The sequence below is a fragment of the Vipera berus genome, assembly GCF_964194415.1.
Source record: "Vipera berus genome assembly, chromosome: 13".
Lineage (NCBI taxonomy): Eukaryota > Metazoa > Chordata > Lepidosauria > Squamata > Viperidae > Vipera > Vipera berus.
Window position 1 is genome coordinate 2,527,347 of NC_138216.1, and position 22,655 is coordinate 2,550,001.

The following is a 22,655-nucleotide window of genomic DNA, read 5'->3' on the forward strand; positions in this document are numbered from 1 at the left end:
TCGGTTTGCGCCCTCTTAGGAGCCCCGGACCGGCCGCTCCCGTGACTCGCGGCTGCCTCCGCGTGTGGACGATGGGGATCGGAGCCAAATGTGTATCTAGAAGGCAGAAGGAAAGCGAAGTCCTGGTGCCGTCAAGGAGAAGCCAGCCTCCCTTGCCCTTCTGCGCATGCCTGGGCCAGGAGAGCAGGGACTCGCCCGCGCCTGCGCAGAGAAGACCTAGACCCTGGAGTTTGCAGGGCACGAGTTTGCAAGACCTGCTTTCTTGCAGCGGTCGGTTTCCTTGCAAGCGGATCCTGCCCGTCATTGCACCCGCGGCGGCCGGGCCGTTGCAGGAGGCTCTCCCCCTGCCTCCTTTCGGAAGCCCCATAGGAACCCCGTATCGGGACCGGCATCGACTCTTCCTGCAACGCTGCTTGCATTGGGGCCGGCCGATGCAATTCCCTGCGCGAGAAAGACGGGCTGGCATTCCGATGATCGTGGCAGACGCGTGTCTCCGCTAAAAAAAAAAGGGGTGTGAACGTAGCTTGCAGTGGGAAATTGAGTTTCAAATTTATTTCTAAATTTCTGCGGCTTGGCTTGCTTTTGCAAGAACAGCCCCCCCCCCTCCCCCCGAGGCTCCCCCATGGATGCAAAATGTTCCCAGCTTTTGCCTTCCGTTTGCGCCGTTCTGGCCGGTCCCGGGCATCCCGTGGTGGACGACACTTGTCTGGAAAAGCTGCTGGACTGGTTTAAGGCTCTGGCCAGCGCTGGTGAGTTGCCAGTTAGCTTTGCATTGGGGGGTGGGGTCTCTCCGTGGAAACCCATCCTGGGACGCTACCAGTTTTAGGGTGACATTGCAAAGACTGGGACAGGCATCGTCAGGACACCGCATAGGTGACATCGCCTTGGCTTCCTTGAGATTATAAAGTTTGGATTTATTCCTTTAGCATTTTAGGACTATAACTTTTTTGTTTGTATCTTATGATTTGTGCGGATTGCTTTTATTTAGTATCCTATGACTATCCTGATTCGTGATTGTCTTTTACCATGATGATCATGATTTATCACTTGTTGCTTGCATGTACGCTGAGAGTTTATGCACCGGAGACAAATTCCTTCCAATATCGCACTTGGGCCAGTAAAGAATTGTTTCTATTCCGAGATGCTGCTGGGATGGCAAGCTGGCAGTTGAGTTGGCCTCCTCTCTTGCTTCCACACTTGTTGAGCAAAGGCCACAGTCATTAATCAAATGCCAGGTGAAATGTGATGGTTGTTAAATCAGCCCTTTTTAGCCCTAGGATATTTTCTGTGGGGGTAGGGGAGTAAACACCATTTTCTGTTGAAGGATGCCCGAAATTGTGGCCACAGAACTGGATTATGTAGATGCAGGCTGGTTACCAAGCACGCAAAATGTAATCCCATCAAAGCAGTGTGTATGTCAGACTTGTGAAACTGGGTCGTAAGTAGTTCCGGGAAGGTCCATCGTCACTTGGACTGGTCATAAATTGAGGACTGCCTGTATTTTTTTTTCTCCCCCAGGGCCTAGTTTGCTGGTGTTAAAAGAGAACCCGTGTCTGATCGAGTTCATCCTTGCGGTGCTCAAACAAGGGGAACCAAATCCCGTCCTTCTGGCTTTTGTCCTGAGGCTCACCGGGATCTTTGCGGCTTCCGAAAGCAGCTTCCAGCATTTGCAGGTTTGTCAGACACGCCGCCAGAAGCAATTCAAATGCAAACGTACTTACTAAGCAAGGTGGGGGGGGGGGGTGTTGCAGAATCATACAATTCTTTTCTTTCTTCTGCATTATTTTTTTAAAAAACCCCTCTAGATATAGTTTAATCTGAAAAAAACCCACAATTTGAATGTTTAGAGCAGAGCCCAGATGGATGGGTCAGGATTTCTCAGCCGTTATTTTAGTAGTTCCACAACCGTGAAGCATCCTTCAGAGCAGCAACAGGTTGATCCAGCAATGCAACCCTTCTTTCTTTCTTTCTTTCTTTCTTTTTCTTTCTTTCTTTCTTTCTTTCTTTCTTTCTTTCTTTCTTTCTTTCTTTCTTTCTTTCTTTCTTTCCTTCTTTCTTTCTTTCTTTCCTTCTTTCTTTCTCTTTCTTTCTTTCTTTCTTTCTTTCCTTCTTTCTTTCTTTCTTTCTTTCTTTCCTTCTTTCTTTTTCTTTCTTTCTTTCTTTCTTTCTTTCCTTCTTTCTTTCTTTCTTTCTTTCCTTCTTTCTTTCTCTTTCTTTCTTTCTTTCTTTCTTTCTTTCTTTCTTTCTTTCTTTCTCTTTCTTTCTTTCTTTCTTTCTTTCTTTCTTTCCTTCTTTCCTTCTTTCCTTCTTTCTTTCTCTTTCTTTCTTTCTTTTTCTCTTTCTTTCTTTCTTTCTTTCTTTCTTTCTTTCTTTCCTTTCTTTCTCTTTCTTTCTTTCTTTCTTTCTTTCCTTCTTTCTTTCCCTTTCTTTCTTTCTTTCTTTCTTTCTTTCTTTCTTTCTTTCTTTCTTTCTTTCTCTTTCCTTCCTTCCTTCCTTCCCTTCCTTCCTTCTTTTTCTTCTTTCTTTCTTTCTTTCTTTCTTTCTTTCTTTCTTTCTTTCTTTCTCTTTCCTTCCTTCCTTCCTTCCCTTCCTTCCTTCTTTTTCTTCTTTCTTTCTTTCTTTCTTTCTTTCTTTCTTTCTTTCTTTCTTTCTTTCTTTCTCTTTCCTTCCTTCCTTCCTTCCCTTCCTTCCTTCTTTTTCTTCTTTCTTTCTTTCTTTCTTTCTTTCTTTCTTTCTTTCTTTCTCTTTCCTTCCTTCCTTCCTTCCCTTCCTTCCTTCTTTTTTTTCTTTCTTTCTTTCTTTCTTTCTTTCTTTCTTTCTTTCTTTCTTTCTTTCTTTCTTTCTTTCTTTCTCTTTCCTTCCTTCCTTCCTTCCCTTCCTTCCTTCTTTTTCTTCTTTCTTTCTTTCTTTCTTTCTTTCTTTCTTTCTTTCTTTCTTTCTCTTTCCTTCCTTCCTTCCTTCCCTTCCTTCTTTTTCTTCTTTCTTTCTTTCTTTCTTTCTTTCTTTCTTTCTTTCTTTCCTTCTTTCTTTTTCTTTCTTTCTTTCTTTCTTTCCTTCTTTCTTTCTCTTTCTTTTTTTCTTTCTTTCTTTCTTTCTTTCCTTCTTTCTTTCCCTTTCTTTCTTTCTTTCTTTCTTTCTTTCTTTCTTTCCTTCTTTCTTTCCCTTTCTTTCTTTCTTTCTTTCTTTCCTTCTTTCTCTTTCTTTCTTTCTTTCTTTCTTTCTTTCTTTCTTTCCTTCTTTCTTTCCCTTTCTTTCTTTCTTTCTTTCTTTCTTTCTTTCTTTCTTTCTTTCTTTCTTTCTTTCTTTCTTTCTTTCTTTCTTTCTTTCTTTCTTTCTTTCTTTCTCTCAAGCCAGCAACAGGAGGTGGTGTTTGGAGCCTTTGGAGAAGCAGGTCCCTTGGGCAGCCCACTCTGGGAGAACATGACCATTCGGAGCGGCTGGGTGCAAGGAGCCTTCGTCATGCTGCAACATTACAGTGCCTTCCAGTTCCTCTGCAACTCTGGCAAGTCCAGACTTTCCATCCCCTAAGATCAGATTGCCCAGCTGGACTCTCCTATCCTGGATCCCATACAGGTAGTCCTCGACTTATGACTCTAAACCGAATCCAGAATTATGGTTGTAAGTCATTCCGGTCATTAAGCACATTCCTGCGCCCAATTTTACAACCTTCATATTTTGCAGCAGTTAGTGGCTTTTGACAGTTGCCAGGCAACCAGTCATAAGTCAAGGACTACGTGTGGATCAACTCCTGGTCCTGTAAGTGACATGTTGGAGGCTGCCTATGAAAAAGACTCGGGGGGGGGGGGCAGGAGTTTTCCGTTAACTAAAACGGATTGTCCTCGGCTAGAAAGTGCCATTTCTGAAATGTTATCTTTGGTCCCACGCAACAATGATGCAGTAGAATCAAAAGGTTTTTTTTTTTAAAAAAAAATCATACGCCATTTAACCAAAGTCCTAATAATTAAAACGTTGTTTTCCGTGCTAAATCAAAAGCATCCTGCTTATATTCATCCCCCAAAAAAGGAAATAGCCGTTTTCTCCCGAAATTGTCAGCCTCTCCGTGGTTGTCAACAGGAGCTCTAGATGTGATCTTCACTCTTCAAGGAGACCCCAGCCTCTTCATCGCGGCGGGAGCCGACCGGCTTCTGGCCCGCCTGCTCATTTTCTCCGTAGAGTCCGAACCGTCTCGCCTTCTCAGTTCAAAGGACAGCGATTGGCCGGCCTGCGCTGGGATGATGGCCGCCCGGGTTGAGGAGGCGCTCAAGTCCCGCTCCCCGTCCCGGATCAAGCAATCCCTGAAGCTGTTAATGACGTTATTTGAACACAACCAGGATGCCTGGACTGAAATCTTGTGGTCACGCATAGCAGAAAGGGTTGAAGCTCTCCTCATGGAAGAGCCAGTCCAGGCAGGACCCTTGTTGGCTGATTTATTCCTTAGCATGGCAAGGTAAGAGATGGTCCATATGTTATTATTGAAGAACTCTGCATTGGTTAAGATGGTGGGACAGTGCTTGCATGTAAGGGTTCTTGCCCTGTTTTTGCACATCGGGTCCTCTGTTTCAACTAACAAAATACAGAGTTGGAAGGGACCTTGGAGGCCTTCTAGTCCAACCCCCTGCTCAGGCAGGAAGGCCTGTTCCATTTCAGACAGATGGCTGTCCGGTCTCTTCTTAAAAACTTCCAGTGTTGGAGCATTCACAGCTTCTGGAGGCAAGGAGATCCACTGGTTAATCATTCTCACTGTCAGGAAATTTTTCCTTAGTTCCAGGTTGCTTCCCTCCTTGATTAGTTTTCATCCGTTGCTTCTTGTCCTGCCTTCAGGTGCTTTGGAAAATAGGTTGACACCCCCCCCCCCAGTCCACGTGACCCCCTCAAATCTGTTGGTTTACCCCAATGGGTTGACAATCCCTATGTTATTACTTAAGAGCTCTGAATTGGTTAAGGGGGGGGGCCTGCTGCTTGCACGGAGGATCTTGCATTGCTGGGTCTCGGGTTGCAATTATTGATGCTCAGTACCAAAAATGGGGGCTCTGGGGGTAGTTGAAAGATTTGAGCACTTCGTTGCATTTGGGGGAGAAAGGGACGAAGTGGGTGCCTTAAGTCTCGGAGATGGTTAAACAGGCAGCTGTTCAACCGGTCGTTCTTCCTCCAATAGGTCTCCTGCATTTAGCTGTCATGAATGCAGCCTTTGGAAGCTGGTGGCCCTTGCCCTGAAGAATATCAGCCTGGCTCAGGTCGGCTCTTTGGCACATGGACTTTTGAAGCTTGAGGCATGGTAGGCTCTAAAAAGGGGGCCGCGATCTAGTGCAGCTGGCAACTTTTCACAGATGTGGACTTCAAAGCCCAGAATTCCCAGGGTTGAATATTCTGTGATGAATGAGCCTCATAGAGTGGCTTGCTAAGGATTTTGCTTGATTCGTTTAGCTGCAGATTCCAATCCCCCCCCCTTTTCTTAAACCCTTTTTCACGCCTGATCAAAGTCTGGGATTGCGGTCCTACTCAGGGAAAATTAGGTTTGCCAGTCAAGTGTTCAACAAGGTGAGCCCAGCCAGTCACAGCTTATTGCAAAAACGTGTCTTAGGGTGACGTACGAACTCAAGTCATTAAAAACCCTTTCCGCTCTCTCCATTGCGGCATTTTTAACGTCCTTCCGATAGTTCTAAAGACGGTGGAATTTACAGAAGGCAGCACCTTAAACCAAAATAATGTACCGCTGGTATAATTTGAAGTGTGCTGTGTGCATGCGTGCATGTGATTTTACGTTGAAGGGGTTTTGATTTATGAAACCAAGTTTTAACAAGACGTCAAACCAACGGAAAGCTCTAATCTTGTGCATGCAAAGCAAACTTTCTCTCTTCTTCAAGCCCACAGGCCATCCAAGCCCACAGCCTGGCTGTTTTGCTCCGGCCTATGGACTACATCTTGCGAGCTACGTCTCCTCACTTAAGTTTCCCAAGTGAGTGGTACAACACAATCATGCTAACACACCCATGTCCACTAGACAGAATGGGTGGGTGAGGAAAAGAGGATGATCCTGGGGACTGAGGACAGCCACAATGCTCTGTAGGAATTAAATCTTTGGAAACTCTCCTGTTTGCAGAGGTTTATCCAGCTGTGTCAGAGATGCCTTTTGTCTGAAAATTGTCGTTTCATCCCATGCTTCAGGGCTGCTGGACGAGGCCCTTGCAGATGCTTCTTCTGTGGAATCTCTTCTCTCCACCAGTCTCCTATGTCAGACGATGGCTCATCTTGAGGACATCCAACAGCTGGTAAGAAAAGAGCAGGCTTTCTTCACACGTCTTTGGAGATTCTCCATCATTCAGGTCACGGTGGTCCTGAAGCTGCTTTTTCCAAAAGGCATCTGGACTTTTGGGGTTTCCCCCCCCCCTTGAAAACCTTTCGTTGCTCATCCAAGAAGCTTCTTCAGTTTCTTAACACAGCGAAAATAAGCTTCTGCCAAGTTCAGATTTCCCCGAGAGACTGCCTCGTCCCTTTTCCAGCCTGGAAATGTTTTAAGCGTGCCGGCTGGGGAATTCTGCAGGTTGAAGTCCGCAAATGTTGACTGTGTGGAATTCTGGGAATTGAAGTCCACAGAGCTTCCAGTTGCCATGCTTGAGAAAACCCCGCTCCACGGAATTACAGCTCTGATTAACTAGCTTACGACACTGTGGCTTCCCCCAGGTGTGTTTGCCAGTGGAGTTTCCCCATAAGCCTTTGTTATGCTCCATGGTGACCATACTACAGCTTTGCGCTGGCCAGGCCGTGCCGTCCTCCTCCTGCGGAGCTACACTGGGCAACATCTTGATTGGCAGCTTCCGTGTTCAGAGGGCAGCCCTTAGCCTCCTGGGAGCGCTCTCCCGATGGGCTGGTAAGTAGGCTTGTGTCCGTGTTGGATGTTTTGTCTATATTGTGTCTGTACTGTGTAGTTAAATAAATCATGCCGTTCTAACCATGGAGCAGTTTGCAGAACGTGTGTGTGTGTGTGTGTGTGTGTGTGTGTGTGTGTTTTTAATCCTCTTCTGCCATGCAGTCAAGCACCGACAATAATCAATCGGAATAAAAAGCAGAGGAGGTCCAAAGCTCCCTTTCTGCCAAAAACCAACTTATTTGGGGCAGACAGAGCATAAGGAGCCTTTATGTCAGTTTGCTGCAGCTCTTCAGCTTTTTCTTCCCACGGAGCAAATCTTTTCAGCGACAAACTCCCGAGAAAGTAGCGCTGGGGACGGAGCTGAGGCTGAATGGGAAGCCCAAAAGGGGCAGAGGCGATTCAAATGTTCGCTCTCCACATGTAGGGTCCGTTGACGATAAAGAAAGGCTGCAAGTGTTTGGCGTTCTCCTGACGTACTTACGGAGTCCGGAAAACAATCCTGTGGTGAGTGCGGAATTCTACGCGGGGCTTCGCTTCTCTCCTGTAAGGAAGGCTTGCGTTTACTTAGGACCGTCGCTTAAGAGATTTATTTTTATTTTAATCCCATTTATATCCCGCCCTTCTCCGAAGACTCAGGGCGGCTTACAATCTAAAGCACAAATCAACGTGCTTAGCAGTAGCAATTCATTCTATGTATATGCCTGCTTATTAGGGCTTTCACACACCCCCAAGCGGCATTATTACAAAGTCAGCTTATTGCCCCCAACAATCTGGGTCCTCATTTTACCTACCTGGGAAGGATGGAAGGCTGAGTCCACCTTGAGCCTGGTGGGACTCGAACCTGCACTAATTGCAGGCAGCTGGTGTTACTTAAGGAGGCATTCAGAGGAGAGATGGGGAGAAGTGAAATGAAAATGAAATGAACTTTCATTGTCAAAGTACCAGCTATGTGTACATTGAGATTAGCTGAGCCTCCCTTTGTGCTCCCACCCCCCCCAACACACAGTGACAACAAACCCTCCATCCCACCACCCCATGTGAACTTGACCCTCTTTTACCGGTCTACTATAGAGAGCGTCCTCTTGTATGGTATTGTGGTTTGGTATGCTGGTCTGACAGCCGCGGATAGGAAAGTATTACGGAGGGCGGTGTTGTGATTCAGGGTCAGCCTGTGGGTTCGGCAGTTGGGTCGGACGACTCAGAGGAGGAGGAGGGGGGTGTTGAAGACCTTGCTGAGGGGGTTGAAGATCTTGCTGATGAGAGCCCTCAGCCAGGCCCCTCCCACTTGGTCACCACGGAGACCCAGCTGTGTGAGCCTGACAGTGTGGATGAAGATGACCCACAGCTGGCCCTGTTCAAGGATGCCCGACGCAGGAGGCAGTCAATCAGGAGTAAACAGAGGAAGGCAATGGGGCACCTCGGAAGGAGGCAGAGAGAAGCCACGCCCTGAACTGTATTTAAGGGGGAATGCGTGGGAGGGCTGGTTTGCTGAAGGCAACCACTCGGGTGGTTCATGTTTCTTTAAGCTTCTGTTTCTTGGTTGTGTCTTGTTTGTTTTTGTTGCAATAAATTTGGCAGGCGTAATTCCAGCCTCTTGCGAGGGGTTGTCCCTGCCTTTTCTGCAGGGCCGGTAGCAGGCTGGTACAGAACAGGCGGTGAGCACAGCACAAGACATCGTGGGCTGTTCCCTGACCCCACTGGATGACCTCGCCAGGGCTCGCTGCCTTGGAAGAGTGAGGAAAATTCTCAGGGACGACTCACACCCTGGACGGTATCTCTTTACTCTCCTACCATCGGGGTAGGAGATGCAGGAGTATAGCCAGCCGCACCAACAGGCTGAAAAACAGCTTCTATCCGTGGGCTGTTAGGCTTTTAAATGAGAAATAACTTTTGTGAACTTTTGTGAATTTTATGCCGAATGGACTTGGGAGGCCGGTATGTGGTGTAGTTGGTTCATAGCAGCTTCCGAAGTTCCTTTTGATAGCTAGTTATATCCCGCTTTTTATTATTTTTACCGCTAACTCAAGGCAGCAGTCGCGCCTGTTGTAATAAGATCCTTCTACTTCCTTCCAGATTTTGAAGAAAGTCCTCCAAGGAACTCTAAGGTGGCTTCTGAGTGGCTTGGAACCTTCCATCTCCCTTGCTGAACTCCAGCAACACCGACAGTTTCTCAGAGGTGTAAATAGCGTGACTTAGGCGAGACTTACGTCAGCTTGAGCTAGCTTGTCCGAAAGGAGTCGGTTAGCCCAGCCTTCCTCACAACCTTGCAGATGTTTGGGGGGGGCCCACACTGACCAGCACAGCTGGACAGTGCTAGCTTAGGGACGGCTGGTCTCTGCATCTGATCCATGCGAACTGCCCGATATTGTGGCGTTTTCTCCCTCTCTCCCCGCCCAGTTCAGATATTTAATTTATATATTTATATTAATATTTCTATACCGCCCTTCTCCCGAAGGACTCAGGGCGGTGTACAGGGCAAGAATAAAACATAAAGTTACAAAAATTAAAAAGTTATTAAATACATGCCCATAAAAAACAATAAATACATTAATAAAACCCCCAATAAAATGATAATAAAAACCCCAGCAATCCCACCCTCAGGCCAGGCCGGCTTGTTCGAACAGGTATGTTTTCAGATCACGGCGAAAGGAGCGAAGATCCGGCGCCGTCCGGAGCTCAACCGGTAGCTGGTTCCATAGCTCCGGAGCGCCCACAGAGAAAGATCTCCCCCTGGGGGCCACCAGTCTGCATTCTCTGACCGGTGGCACCCTGAGGAGTCCCTCTCTGTGGGAACGCACAGGGCGAAGGGAAGTTGACGCCGGCAGCAGGTGTTCCCTAAGGTACTCCGGCCCCCTGCCATGTAGGGCTTTAAATACCATAACTAGTACCTTGAATCTCACCTGGAAGACAACTGGCAGCCAATGCAATTCTTTTGAGCGGGAAGGTTTGGATTTTAAGCCAGCGTCATTTCGTCTGCCTGACCTGAACTGAGGAGGGGGGACTGGGGAGGAGGGCCAAGTTCTCCATCCTACCATTTTCTCTCCTTTCCTTTGAAGATACGGTCCAGGTGTTACGGAAACATCTGTGCAGCCCAAGCTGGGAAGTACGCGATTCGTCCCTGGAGTTTCTCAGCCTGACCATGAAGCATTTGAGAGGTAGGGCAACACTGAGAACCCCGCAGAGGGGACGCTTTCAGCAGCCGGGTCGAGTGGCACAAAAGCTCCGCATCAAACTCCGGCGGAGTTTGTTCGTTCGGAGGGCCGGGCACGATGGGTCTTTTCTCCCAGAGGTGTCGTTGAACTTCCAGAAACCTTGAGCGGAACGTCTCGAGTGTTTTCCTGATGGTGGGGACGGAGCGGCTAAGTACGTGACCGCAGCCGTCAAGATAGTCAGTGGAGTGAATGTGCAGAGCTTCCTCACTGACTTGGCGTGTCCGAGGGTCTCAATAGGGGATCCCAGGACGACGGCATCATCATGAATAGGAAATCAGTTGGATTTCTGATCAGCTGACTGCGGGGGATGCTGCAGTGGTGGCAAGGGTGGAAAAATTATCAGTCCTGTTGTTCAGTCTTCGTGACTAAATGAACTGTTGTAAGTTGAGGACTTGCCTGCATTTTTGGAGTGCCATTTCCCTACACAGGGCTAGACTGGTTTTGCCAAGAGCTGCTCTCTTCAGGGGTGCCCATGCTTCTGGAAGATCTCCTGGACGACCCTGAAAGTTACGTCCGAGCCAGCGCCGTGAAGACCTGGGGCTGTTTCTCCCTCCTGGCCCGCTCTGCCCCAGAAGCGCCTGTCCTCAAGAGCACCCAGAGCGCCAAAGAGGTACAATGCTTGCGTGCAACTCGGCGGTCCAACCCCCCTTTCTACACAGAGCAGCTGAGCTTCTCTCTCTCTCTCTCTCTCTCTGCTCGTCCCCCAGGTCTGCGTTGGCGGCGCTCGCTTGCTGGACATCTTGTCTTCGGACTCCGAGGGTTTCCCTCGCCGAGCGGTCATCGGCGTCTTCCTGGACTGGCTGAAGGAAGGACAGCCTGAGGCCTCGGCAGCCCGTGCCGAGCTTGTTTCTCGAGCTCTTCAAGCCGTGGATGGAGACTTGGACTGGGAAGTCAGAAGGAACGCTTTGGAGCTGGTGGGCGTTTTCATCGCCCAGATGTTTGAGCAGCTGGGGCTCGGGGACAGCTCAACTTCGGCTCCTTCTTCCCTCGCCAAGCCGCCCGCGCCTCTCTCCGACGTCTTGCGGCTCTTCGGCCAAATGGAAATGTTCGGCTTTCTTTTCGGAGCCCTTCAGGATTGCGATAGGCCGGTGGCGCTCAAGGCCTGCCAAGTCCTTTTGGATCTGAAATCCAGCCTTTGCAGACACCGGTCGAAAGGGTCCCCATCGGGAGACAAGGCTGGGCGAAAGGAAGTTCCTGCAGAGACGGCCTCTTCTCTTTTCAGCCTTACCGCAGGGGAGGCTGCCGAAAAGGGCGGCCAGGATCCAGAAAGGCTACGTCTGATCCTAGAATCTGTGGACTTGGAGGCTTTGCAAAGGACTCTGGATGTGAGCAGTGACTACTTGGAGAGGAGCCCACAGTCTCTCCTGCAGGATATCCTGTCTGCTGCCGGGAACACAGAGGAGAACAAAGTAGATTGTTATTGAAGTGACGGGCTGGAACTTGCCAGCCAGTTTGGAAAAGGGGCGACTTTCAGAACTGAACGACTGCAAGTGCACGCCTTGTCCAGCTACCTCCGGAAAGTGGGCCACGTGGAGAGTGAATTGACATTAAAAACCCCGTACAGGAAAAAATAAACACCAAAGAAGAGCTAACGGACACTTGCGCCAAAAGGCAAAACTCACACAAGCTTAGGGTGAATTGCAAGGGATAAAAATAAATAAAATAAATACCCAATACTCCTTCCTCCTCCTGTGTTTTTTTTCACAACAGCAATCTTTAACAACTAGACCCCAACTGTCTTGTCTGTTGTTGTTTTTTTTCCTCTCTCTTCCTCCCTCCCTCCCTCCCTCCCACCCTCTCTCTCAAAAGCATTTCCTTAATCTACAAGTGAGAAAAGACCCCTGTCCACTAGTGCATTTCATAAGATAACAGCAAAGAAGGAAAAAATCACCTTGGTGGTGGGTTATTCCTAGCTGGCTGCTTCTGCTTCAGTTCATGGAAGGGAGAAACCGTCTGAATTTGTGCTGAACGGGTTCCGGCTCCTAATTACTGCAAATCATGCATTTAGATCAGGTCTGTCTAATCCTGGGAAGTTTGCATTTCCCCCCCCCCCCCACACACACACACACACACTCCCCAAGTCTCAACATCTTTTTGTCCGTAATACGGTGGCCAAAACAGCCTGCAGGATTCTAAGCTTCAGCCTGGCTGGACTGTCGGAGCAGGTAGAAAGCAGCGCGGGGAGCCACCGGGGATCCCCCCCACCACCCTTAAGAAAAAGCTGTTTACCACCAGCCGACTTTCCTCCTCTGGAAAACGGCCAGAGAAAAGCCATCCACACGGACATCCCCCTCCCCCGCGCCCAGCAAACCCCCCCCCCCACAATCCCGGCAGGGGCGGCAGTGGGGAGCCCCCGCGCCTTGTTTTCCTCCAGGGGGAATTTCGCCCCGGCTTCCCTCGACCGACTCCCCCCCCCCCCAAAGCAGGTCGCCTCCCCCCTCCGCAACGTCACGGGCTCGGAAGCATCCTTCCCTCCGGTGCTGCGCCCCCCCCCCCCGCCCGCCCAGCCAGCCAGCCAGCCCGCCGAGCTCTGCAGAAAGGCCAGCCAGCCAGCGGCGTCACGCAGCCCAGCCGCGGTCCGAGCGGCAAGTCCCGTGTCCGGTCCCCCGGCCGAAGAAGAAGACCCTGCCCCGTGGCGGGAAGGAGGCAGACCCAGCCGCGCTCGCTTGTAAAGGTGGGAGACCGGAGGGAGGGAGGAGAGAGGGAAGGAAAGGGAGGGAGGGAAAGAATGAAGGAGGGGAGGAGAGAGGGAAGGAAACGGAGGGAGGGAGGGAGGGAGGGAGGAAGGAAGGAAGGAGAGAGGGAAGGAAACGGAGGGAGGGAAGGGAGGGAGGGAAAGAATGAAGGAGGGGAGGAGAGAGGGAAGGAAACGGAGGGAGGGAGGGAGGGAGGGAGGAAGGAAGGAAGGAGAGAGGGAAGGAAACGGAGGGAGGGAAGGGAGGGAGGGAAAGAATGAAGGAGGGGAGGGGAGGAGAGAGGGAAGGAAACGGAGGGAGGGAGAGAGGGAGGGAGGGTGGAAGGAAGGAAGGAAGGAGAGAGGGAAGGAAACGGAGGGAGGGAGGGAAAGAATGAGGGAGGGGAGGGAAGGAGAGAGGGAAGGAAACGGAGGGAGGGAGAGAGGGAGGAAGGAAGGAAGGAGAGAGGGAAGGAAATGGAGGGAGGGAGAGAGGGAGGGAGGGAGTGAAGGATTAGAGGGAAAGGGAAGAGAGAGGGAAAGAAAGCGAGGGAGGGAGGGAGGGAGGAGGAGGAAGATGATAGGGGAGAAAGGCACGGAGGGGGTCCGGGTGAAATCCGGAGGGACCGTGGATCGCAGAGGGGCTTTCGCCGACCCCCCCCCCCACTCCCCGACGAAGAGCATCGGCGGAGAGACGGACGAGGGAGCCGCCTTTGCGGGGCGCCGGAGAGTTTGCGGGGCCCCGGGGAGCGAGGCTCTCCCCTTCCCGACGCCCTAAGGGTGGCGAGACCCTCCTCCGGTTGCCTGGCCCAGCGGCCGGGGTGTCCTCGATCGACGCCCCTAACCACCACCATCCCCCCCCCCCGATGGGGAAATGCGCCGGGGTTTGCGCGGCGGGAGATTCGCATCTTTCGGCGGTCGTCGGAACGCACCTGGGAGCCATCGGGGCGAGGAGAGAAATGGTTCCTTTCCGCGAGGGGTCAGTCCCGCCAGGAGGGACGCTGCGCAGCTGGGGTGAAGGGGGGCAAAAGAGGGGATTCTCCCCCCCCCTCAAGCCTTGCTCCCCTTTCCCAAGCCTGCAAAGGCATGGCAAGAAATGAAGGAGAGGGAGGGGAGGGATTTACATGGAATGGCTGTTTCCCCCAAACTGCCACTCTGTCTGGATTCAATGATGTGAAGGAGCAGACCACAATCTTGGCATCAGCACCTTCCCCATCCGTGGTTGGTTGGGTTGAAAAGAAAAGGCTGGAGACAGGTGATCACCCAACCAGGTAATACCATCAGTGCTAGAAGGAGCCCTGGTGGCGCGGTGGTCAGAAGGCAGGATGGCAGGCTGACTCTGCCCACCGCCTGGAGTTTGTTCCTGACGGGGCTCAAGGTTGACTCGGCCTTCCATCCTTCCCAGGTCGGTAAAATGAGGAACCAGATTGTTGGGGGCAAGAAGCCGGCTCTGTAAACCGCTGAGAGAGGGCTGGTATAAATAACTGCTGGGCTTCTACTGGGGATTGTGTCGTTTATCGGGAAATTTATACTGTCAGAAACAAAACAAGAAAAATATATATACAGATTTTCAATACTATTATAACACTTCCATAGGGGGTCCTTGAATAAAACATTGTTCGCCCTACCGAAATACAGAAATTTTTACTGGTTACTAGAAACCCAAAGGGGACGATGTAAAAACCAAGAAAGTCTCATTAACTAGAAAAGTCCCCAAGAAGAGCGGAGAGTATTCATTAGAGTGCCTTTTTACCCCCAGCATGTTGAAACATCGCTTTCTTTCCTAAAAAAGGATGCTTTGGGGTTTTATTACCCTGCAGGCAAATACCATTATTTCTTTGGTAAATGTTTTATCCCGGGAGGGGGTGGGGCAAGGAGGGTGGGGGCACGCTGGAGGAAAACAGTTTGTGAGTAGCAGAGAAGGATATTTCCAAACAGAATAATTCAGGGAGGCCTGTCCCACACTGGGAGTTGCTAAAGAAGAGCCAAGTCACAAAAAGAATTATTCGTGAATGAAAGGGAATTACTGCAACTTTTCCTGGTGTGTAATTTTTGGGAGGTGTTTTTGGCAAGGCAGCAGTTCAACTCCTTTGAAGGGAGGGGAGCCACTTGGACATCAGGGAACAGGACAATGGCGAGGAAGAGTGAGGTGGTGGAGGATCAGCATTTCCAGAGTGGAGGAAATAGAAATTATTAAAAAAAATTTAGTAGTTGCTGTAATTCCGGGCATTTTCCATTACGGGGCTGGAAACTTTTCCCGTAAGCCATTTTCCCCTAGTGGAAAGCCTGGCCATTAAATATGGCTCTCCAATATTCCAGTTGCGTTTGTGGGAGGCATTAATGACATTTTGTATTTTCTTTGCCCTGCTGGGAAAAAGCTTCAGAATCCAATTCTGTTCCGTTCCACACTTTCACTGCGTTTCTTCCATTTCATTTTACCCGTCATTATATCTAGGAGAACATCTGGATTCCAAGCAGACTTGCACACAGAATGTAAAACAGTCACAGTCCCTTACAACCTAGATGATAGAATAACGGGATGGAAAGAGACCTCGGAGGTCTTCTAGTTGGATCCCGTCCCTGCTCAGGCAGGCGGCCATATATCAAGGGCGCCCAACCTTAGTAACGTTGAGACCTATGGACTTTTAGCTCTCAGAATCTGGGGGAATTCTGGGAGTTGAAGTCCACAAGTCTTAACATGGCCAAGATTGGACACCCTTGCCCTATGTACCATTTCGGCCAAAAGTCTGCCCAGTCTTTGCCAAGGGTGGGTAACCTGGTTAACCGCCAGCTCCTCTCTTTTGCAGGAGCCAAGGCTCTTTCCCGCCAGAGTTGGCCGTCAGCGATGTTGCAGTGCAGACATGCTGAGGAGTTCAGCTTTGGGCCCCGGGCGCTGAAGGACGCTCTGATTTCAACGGACCCCGCTTTGCGGGAGCTCTACGCAAAAGCTTTCTCCAGCACCGAAAAACTCTTCCTCTCTGAAGCCTATAACCCACGCCGGACGCTTTTCTGCAGCTTGTTCATCAGGACGGCTTTTGACTGGCTCCTCAGCCATCCCGACGCCCCGGAGGATTTTGAGACCTTTTACTACGCACTGCTAAAGAAAAAGCAACGATTCTGCCGCAAGCACATATACCTGCAACCCATAGGTAAGTTGGCCGAGGGAAGTTGGAGGAGGGAGGGAGGGAGGCAGGAGGAGACACCCGCCTACCTTCCTTTGCAACAGCAGCTTTCTTAGGACAGCCCTCAGCAGGGATACTCCATTCCCTGGTGTTCCTTTCTGAGTCCGAGTCCGAGGAGGTTCCCTTAACCTGTTGTAAAACTCTACTAGGGCTAGTAGAATCTGTGACCTTTGACAAGCAGCTTCATCTGCCTTTTCCCACGTCAATTTTCTCCCACTGCTTGGACGCCCGTATACAAGTCATCCCTGGCTTACCACCATTTGTTGAGCGACCATTCAGAGTCACAACGGCGCCAAAAAAAGTGACTTATGACTGGTCCTCACATTTATGACAGCCGCAGAAGCCTGTAATCAGAATTTGGGTGCTTGGCAACTGGCATGTTGTTTGCGATTGGGTTGCAGCCTTCTGGGGTCACGTGATTGCCATTGGTGACCTTCCCAGCTGGCCTCCGACTTCTGACATGGGTAAAGCTGGATTCGCTTAAGGACGGTGTGAATTATTTGACGACTGCGGGGGATTCACTTAACAACCGTGGCGAAAAAGATTGCAAAATCGGGCGTGCCTCACTTAACAAAAATCTTGCCTAGCCGTGGGAATTCTGGTCGAGGAATATTATTTGAGATGTGGCCACACGGCTCTCTGTAGCCAATGAAATTGGGGTCCCCCCCTGATTTTTAAAATTCTTTAAATCAGATGGAAATTTACCTTAAATAATTTTCCGCTTCCCTTCCATAGCAAAGTGGAGATTTCCTGACTAAGATCAACATGGCTTAAAAGGCCACGATGCCGTGTAGACCACAACATTTTCCCCTGCTCCCTGTCAACAGGGAAATGTGACCCCCTTCCCTTCTCCCACCCGCAAATAAACACGTAAAATTGCATGACCCTGTCCCTTGACGCTTCTGTTTCCAGACCTAAGCGAAGGGCCCGTGGGGCTCTCTCTCCTGGATTCCCTCCGGAGTTGCGTGGAGTCTTTCTTTCTGGGCCTCCGCGTCAAGTGCCTCCCTTCGGTCTCCATCGCTTCCATCCACTGCTGTTACCGTCACAATCAGGATTCGGACAGGACGCAGCTTCACACAGGTGAGGCCATTTGGGACTTTTAAGACGAGGTCCTTGGTGCTAATCTGAGCTTGGTTGTTTTCTTGCTGAAAACGTTTCATCAGCTGACTGGGTCACATTATCAGTGTTAGAAAAGAGAGGGGTTTGGGAGGAGGAGGAGGAGGAGGAGGAGGAGGAAGACTGTGGGACCCTTAGTTATTTTCTTGCAGATCGTTTCATTACCCAACTCGGGATCATCATCAGGGCTAAAAGGGAGTGGAATTTGTGGAGTGGAGGAAAGCAGTGGAGTCCTCGATGGTCTCTGAGCTTAATTGTTTTCTTGCAGATGTTTTATGACCCATTTAGGTAATATTATCTGGGCTAGAAGGGAAAGGGGTCTGCAGAGAAGAGGAGGACTGTGGGGGCCCTTGGTGTCCTGGCTGTTTCCATTACTGCACAACGGCATGGCAGCTTTCGTTGGCTAGAACTTCTTTCCATTCATTCGTTTGGAAGAAACCATCATTTGCATGAAACAGCTTTTTGTCTGAATCATCTAAAAGCAGGCCGGACTCTCCTTTGTGTTGGGAAAAAGCAAAAAAAAAAAAAAGTAGAAGCAAGTTTCAGGAATAATTCCATCCCGTCTTTTCTGCCCCTTTAGATGGCATCTTGAGCTTTCTGAAGAACAACAAGCCAATGGACGCTCTCTGTGTGCTGGGCCTCACTCTGGCTGACCTCTACCCGTGTGAGACGTGGAGCTTCACCTTTGGCAAGTTCTTGCCAGGCCAAGGTTTGCGTGATGTCTCGTCTTCCTTCTGGGTTGGGAGACGGTTTTGGGAGATCAGCCCTCCAAAGGTTGAGTCAAGGTGTGCTGTTGGGATGAGATAGTTCTGAGATACAGAGGAAGCTTCGGAAGCTCTTTACTGCCACGCCTGATGAGGGGAGAAAGGAAAAGCCTCAAAATGTGGCTTCCTATATATAGAGAGAGATTATTTGATTGAGATTTTAAATGCTCCAAATATGGGAAGAAGAAATCTTTTGCCTGGCTGATGAGAGCTAATAAGCTCGAAATAGCTATACCAGTCTCCCTTTAACTTTGTTGGCAATCCAAATTTAATGTGTGTGTGTGTAGTGCAAAGCTGTACAAGGTGCAGAGAAGTGATGGCTTGCACAATGTTACGGAGCCACAACCGAAAGATCTACTCCTGTGTTTGTTTTGGAGGTACCCCACCTTCCTTTGTTTGTGTTTGTTTATTTATTCCTTGGCTAGACGCTGAAATGTCCTTGAAGGGGTAAAAGCTGAAAATCTGATCAATGAAACCCACGTTAGTCCACCGTCATCCACTTTCACTCCCTTGTGCGTCGAGTTACCTTGTGGCTCATCCTCTCACACGCACCATTGTGCTAGAAAGGGATTTAGAATGGTCCAAGGATAAAGTGTTGAAACACATGGGTTTATTCTGGTGCCAGCAGGCTGTGTCCTTGATTGTGCGTACAGGAGATGACACAACTGCGGAAATGCAAGCAACCTTTTTCGCCCTGGTTTCCTCTCTCCGCAGAAGTGGGCGTCTGCAGCTTTGCCAGATTTTCCAGCGATTTCCCCCAGGTGGGTTGCACGGCTTTAAACCCATCTCCACGCCGACAGGAAGCGCATGACGAAGCCATGGAGTTAGCCAGAAAGCAGACTTTGCTGTTTAACATGTTGGAGATGCTTCAGTGCTGCAAGGTGAGGAGGTCCAGGCTCAGTTCAAAAATGGGTAAGAGAGATGCTTTGTTGTAGACTCTTCCTGCTTCGGGTGGAAAAGGTCTCAGCTACGTGGCCTGCTGGAATATAACCTTTTGAGGTTTGCAGCCTTTTAGGTGGGACTGGATGGGACAATGGCCTTTTTTTTTTAGAAGGATCCTCCAAGGTCGATCTAGTGTGTTCAAAATGCCAATGATTTGATTTGATTTGATTTGATTAAATTTATATGCCGCCCTTCTCCCTGAGGACTCAGGGCGGCTCACAAGAATAAAAATTTAAAAACGTAAGAGTAAAAAATTTAAAAGGATGTTCAGATTTGGTCAAGAAGACAATAGCTGCAGGAGGTTTTGCCGCAGGGGTTGGCAACAGCTACGTCAACTTTATGACCTGTGAACTTCAACTCCCAGAATTCCTGAGCCGGTTGAAGTCCACAGATTACAAAGTTGATAGTTGTCCACTTCTGTTCTACAGTCCCTTCATACCCCTTGATGATTTATTTGCACAAGATTAACGGCCAGAATTCCATTCTTTTCTGTATGATTGGATTAACTCTTCCAAACACCCCAGTGGAAGGACATGAAGGCTTGGCGAGGATGGAATCTTTTTCATTCAATACAGCGTCATCAGTAATTGGAATGGAAACAGGATGAAAAGCAAGGGAATTGAATCCCAGACAGGAAAGAGTTGCCTGTTCAACTTAATATTGATTCCTGGTTTTTCCTACCAAAGGTCACGTGCCATGAGATCTGTCATCTGATCGGCTTGGGTAACTGCCGTTGGCTTCAGTGCATCATGCAAGGAGCCCTCAGCTTGGATGAAATCCTGCTGCGGCCGCTGGAACCCTGCCCAATATGCCTTCGGAAGCTGCAGTACGTCGTGGGCTTCAAGCTCATTGAGCGCTACAGGGTAAGTGACCGTTAAAGAGACGGTGTGGTCCTCCTCCTCTAGGCAAAGTCAAGCTCCTTGTTGAGGAGCTCCAGAAGCCCACCAGAAGAACTGAGACCCAGAAACAAGGGAGCCAGGAGTCAAGAGAGTCCTCATAACTAGTGAGCTTTTGTCAGTAGACTCAGCCTGGGTATTTGCAACCTGCTTTCTGTTCCTAGTAAAGTTGGCCTTGGGTCAAGACTGGTAGAACCAACTTTTGGGTGGAGAGAAAGCTTCGGAGAAACTAGCCAGAGGTATTTGTCTCCTGCTTGCAGTCTAAATTGGCCACCTCCAAGGGGAAAGGAATTTGAGGAGCGGAAGAGGGCAGGAAGGAAGTGTTCGTAGTCATAGCTTATAGTTCAGGCAGGTGTGAGCAAAGTGGTTCAGGTCGCCCCACGTAACGGATACCGGCTCTGAAACATTTAGAAGTTTATAGGATTACAGTCTTATCTGCAACTCAGTTCAGAGTTTGTGTTGTGGATTCACCGTTTGAAGTATCAAGTCATCATGTTTTCATTGGGGTGGGGGGAGATCCAAAGTTTCTGCCTTAAATTAGAAGTGTGGGTTAAGTTACCAGCCAGAGATAGTTTCCAACTCTGTAACTGGGTTGCTTCAAGTTGGAAATTCCTGCCTTAAAGAACGAATGCCTGGAACTTCCTATTCAATTACGTCATTTCTTTCAGTTGGTGGGAACTTAGCCTGTCCACAGTTTCAGAATTATTTTCACACACACACACACACACACACACACACACACACACACACACACACACACAAATTTGGTGCATATCTGTAGAAGGTGCAGAGAAGTGTCTGCTTGCACAGTGCTATGGAACCACAGCAGAAAGATCCACCTTGTGTTGTTTGTTTTGGGGGTGGGGGAATTTGGGATGCAGAAACTCTACGCTTGGATGCAGACGATTTCGTCTACCTGGCTCAGCCAAGACTCTACGGAGCTGTCGGTAACGGAGGACAATTGGCTACCCAGCGCAGATTCGGGGATGGGTTGTGAGGATTCTGAGGCCATCACCTCCCTCTCGGAGCCCTTGACCCCAGACACCTGCAGCCAAGCGGCCTCCACCTTGCAGGATCTCGACCTTGACGAACAGCCAACTTCATTGACCGGCGTTCCAGACCAGGAAGAGCTGGGTGGTGGTGGTGGCGGCGGCGGCAGCAGCGGCACCCCGAAACCCTTGGACATGATCAAGGAATACAAACGATGGCTGGAGCTGTGCATTACGGCTCTTGAGAAGGACGTGTCAGAAGACGAAATCCAGCAGCTGGACAAGAGTGTGGACACTCTGGCACGATGGGAGATGTTCACGGGCCAGCTGCCCCACCCGCGGAAAGACTTCCATCTTCCCAATGACAGTCCTGGGCTGAGGAAAGTTCTCGGAGACAAATTCTCCTCCTTAAGAAGGAAACTGAGCTCCAGAAAAGTGGCCAGAGGGGACTCTTCTCCTCATCACTGGAGATGGGAAGACAGTTAGCTCCTTGAGATATTTTGCAGCCTGTTTATTTTTTTTAATTAGGATGGAGGTTTGGTGAAGTCTCATTTCTTGGATTAATGCCTCATCTTTTCAACTTCACCTTTGTATTGTTTCGTCGGAGAACTAAAGAATTTCCCAAGTGCCATAAAATAAGTCTGTTCCTATCTTTCCTAGTTCCTGGGGGGACGTAGCTGTGAGTCTCGTTTAAACTGTTTTGATTTGCAGGTCAAGACAAGATCCCTATCAAACATGGCGAACTCGCTACCATGGAAAACACAAATGCAAACAGCTCTGCATGTTTATGTAATCATCCTGCGAGTTATGTAATACTCGATTTTTGACAGTGGAAATTCGGGTGGGGAACCAGGTCCACATTGTATAGCATTCTCAAAAAAGGAGTGTAGGGAAACTGTCTTCTGCCAGTTGCATGATTTTTTTTCTTCTACCTGTTATCATTCCTCCTAACAGATTTGTCCGCAAGAAAATGTCACACTTAGCCTGAACTTCCTTGTGGGACAGGAGAGAGAGAGAGAGAGAGTCTGGAAATAGCAGGGCGTTATTAGGAACATTCATGAAGCCTTTTTGTTTAATTCTTGGGAGTCAAAAGATCTGGTTGGAAAAGCAGATGTCTCTCTCTTCTCCCACAACAAAGCTTTTAATTTTACTTATCAGTTTTAGAACTCTGGATCCGAAAAGTTTGTTCTCTTCCCTTCTCCCCACAAGTGATCTTTATTAAAATAGAGAATGTAAACTTGAAACCCAGACCTTGTTTTAAGGACTGTGCAAGGAAGTGTAGAATTAGCACTTTTGTAGAGGCTGACCTAAAACCATGACTTAGGAAAGCCAGCTTTTCAATGTTTGATTTTTCTACCCAGAGACTTCATAATTAAAGTAGCCAGATACACAGCTGCTACAATAGACTGTATAGCAGTCTATGAGACTTAGACATACATAAGGTATATCATACTGCCTAACTATTATCTGAAAAGAATAAGATTAACTTGAACAAATACAATCATCAGCTAGATCTTTTGACTCCATGCTTTCAACCCGTGTATCTTTCATGAAAAAGCAAGCGCTGAGGCTGCCTTAGCCCTACGTTACTCGCAGTTGGTTAAATATTGCTTTAATTGCTTCTGTGACAGATGTTACGTTACACATTCTTCTTTGCATGTTAAAAGCAGGAAAAGCTGATTTAGCGTTGGGAAAACACCAAAGGCCACAGAGGATCAATGCAGGCAGGGGGAGAGAGAGAATTTTACAAATAAATACTTTGATTAAAAAACAACAACAGCGAAGAACAGAGAAGCTGGATCAAAAATAAGCTTGCATCTCCATCAGCTAGCAAAAGGGTTTGCAAGACTGGGGGGTTGCTATAGCAACCGGTTTTTTTTCCCCCATTGGGAAGAGAATCTATCTGGCATCTCTTTCAAAAACAGCTGCTGGGTTGGGGCGCTTGCACAGGCATTTTGCCTCCTGCTTTCTCCTAGTTTAATTTGGCACAGGGCTGAAAAAATCCCTCTGGT

At 48.9% G+C, this 22,655-nt stretch overlaps 2 protein-coding genes across 5 annotated transcripts; both read left to right on the forward strand.

Moving 5' to 3' along the window:
• Positions 1-86: 86 nt before the first annotated feature.
• BRAT1 (BRCA1 associated ATM activator 1) lies at positions 87-11,746 on the forward strand. 4 transcript variants are annotated; one of them, XM_081338530.1, is made up of 13 exons: positions 87-749; positions 1,519-1,673; positions 3,355-3,502; positions 4,075-4,447; positions 5,156-5,275; positions 5,865-5,956; positions 6,166-6,269; positions 6,682-6,868; positions 7,293-7,372; positions 8,942-9,044; positions 9,925-10,023; positions 10,509-10,690; positions 10,788-11,746. In XM_081338530.1, exons 1-13 carry the CDS (start codon positions 623-625, stop codon positions 11,502-11,504), a joined length of 2,487 nt encoding a protein of 828 aa, XP_081194656.1. In that variant the 5' UTR covers positions 87-622; the 3' UTR covers positions 11,505-11,746. The 4 variants fall into 4 exon arrangements, 3 of the variants coding, with proteins under 3 accessions (XP_081194656.1, XP_081194654.1, XP_081194655.1); XM_081338528.1 differs by lacking the exon at positions 87-749 and having other exon boundaries at positions 1,624-3,573; XR_014027829.1 differs by lacking the exons at positions 87-749; positions 10,509-10,690; positions 10,788-11,746 and having other exon boundaries at positions 1,624-3,573; positions 8,447-9,044; positions 9,925-9,937.
• An 846-nt stretch (positions 11,747-12,592) lies between these two features.
• On the forward strand, positions 12,593-21,610 carry AMZ1 (archaelysin family metallopeptidase 1). The gene is made up of 7 exons (XM_081338624.1): positions 12,593-12,754; positions 15,562-15,903; positions 16,849-17,016; positions 17,633-17,761; positions 18,531-18,697; positions 19,445-19,621; positions 20,536-21,610. The coding sequence occupies exons 2-7, from the start codon at positions 15,600-15,602 to the stop codon at positions 21,127-21,129; spliced, it is 1,539 nt and encodes a 512-aa protein (XP_081194750.1). The 5' UTR covers positions 12,593-12,754; positions 15,562-15,599; the 3' UTR covers positions 21,130-21,610.
• The last annotated feature ends 1,045 nt before the right edge of the window (positions 21,611-22,655 follow it).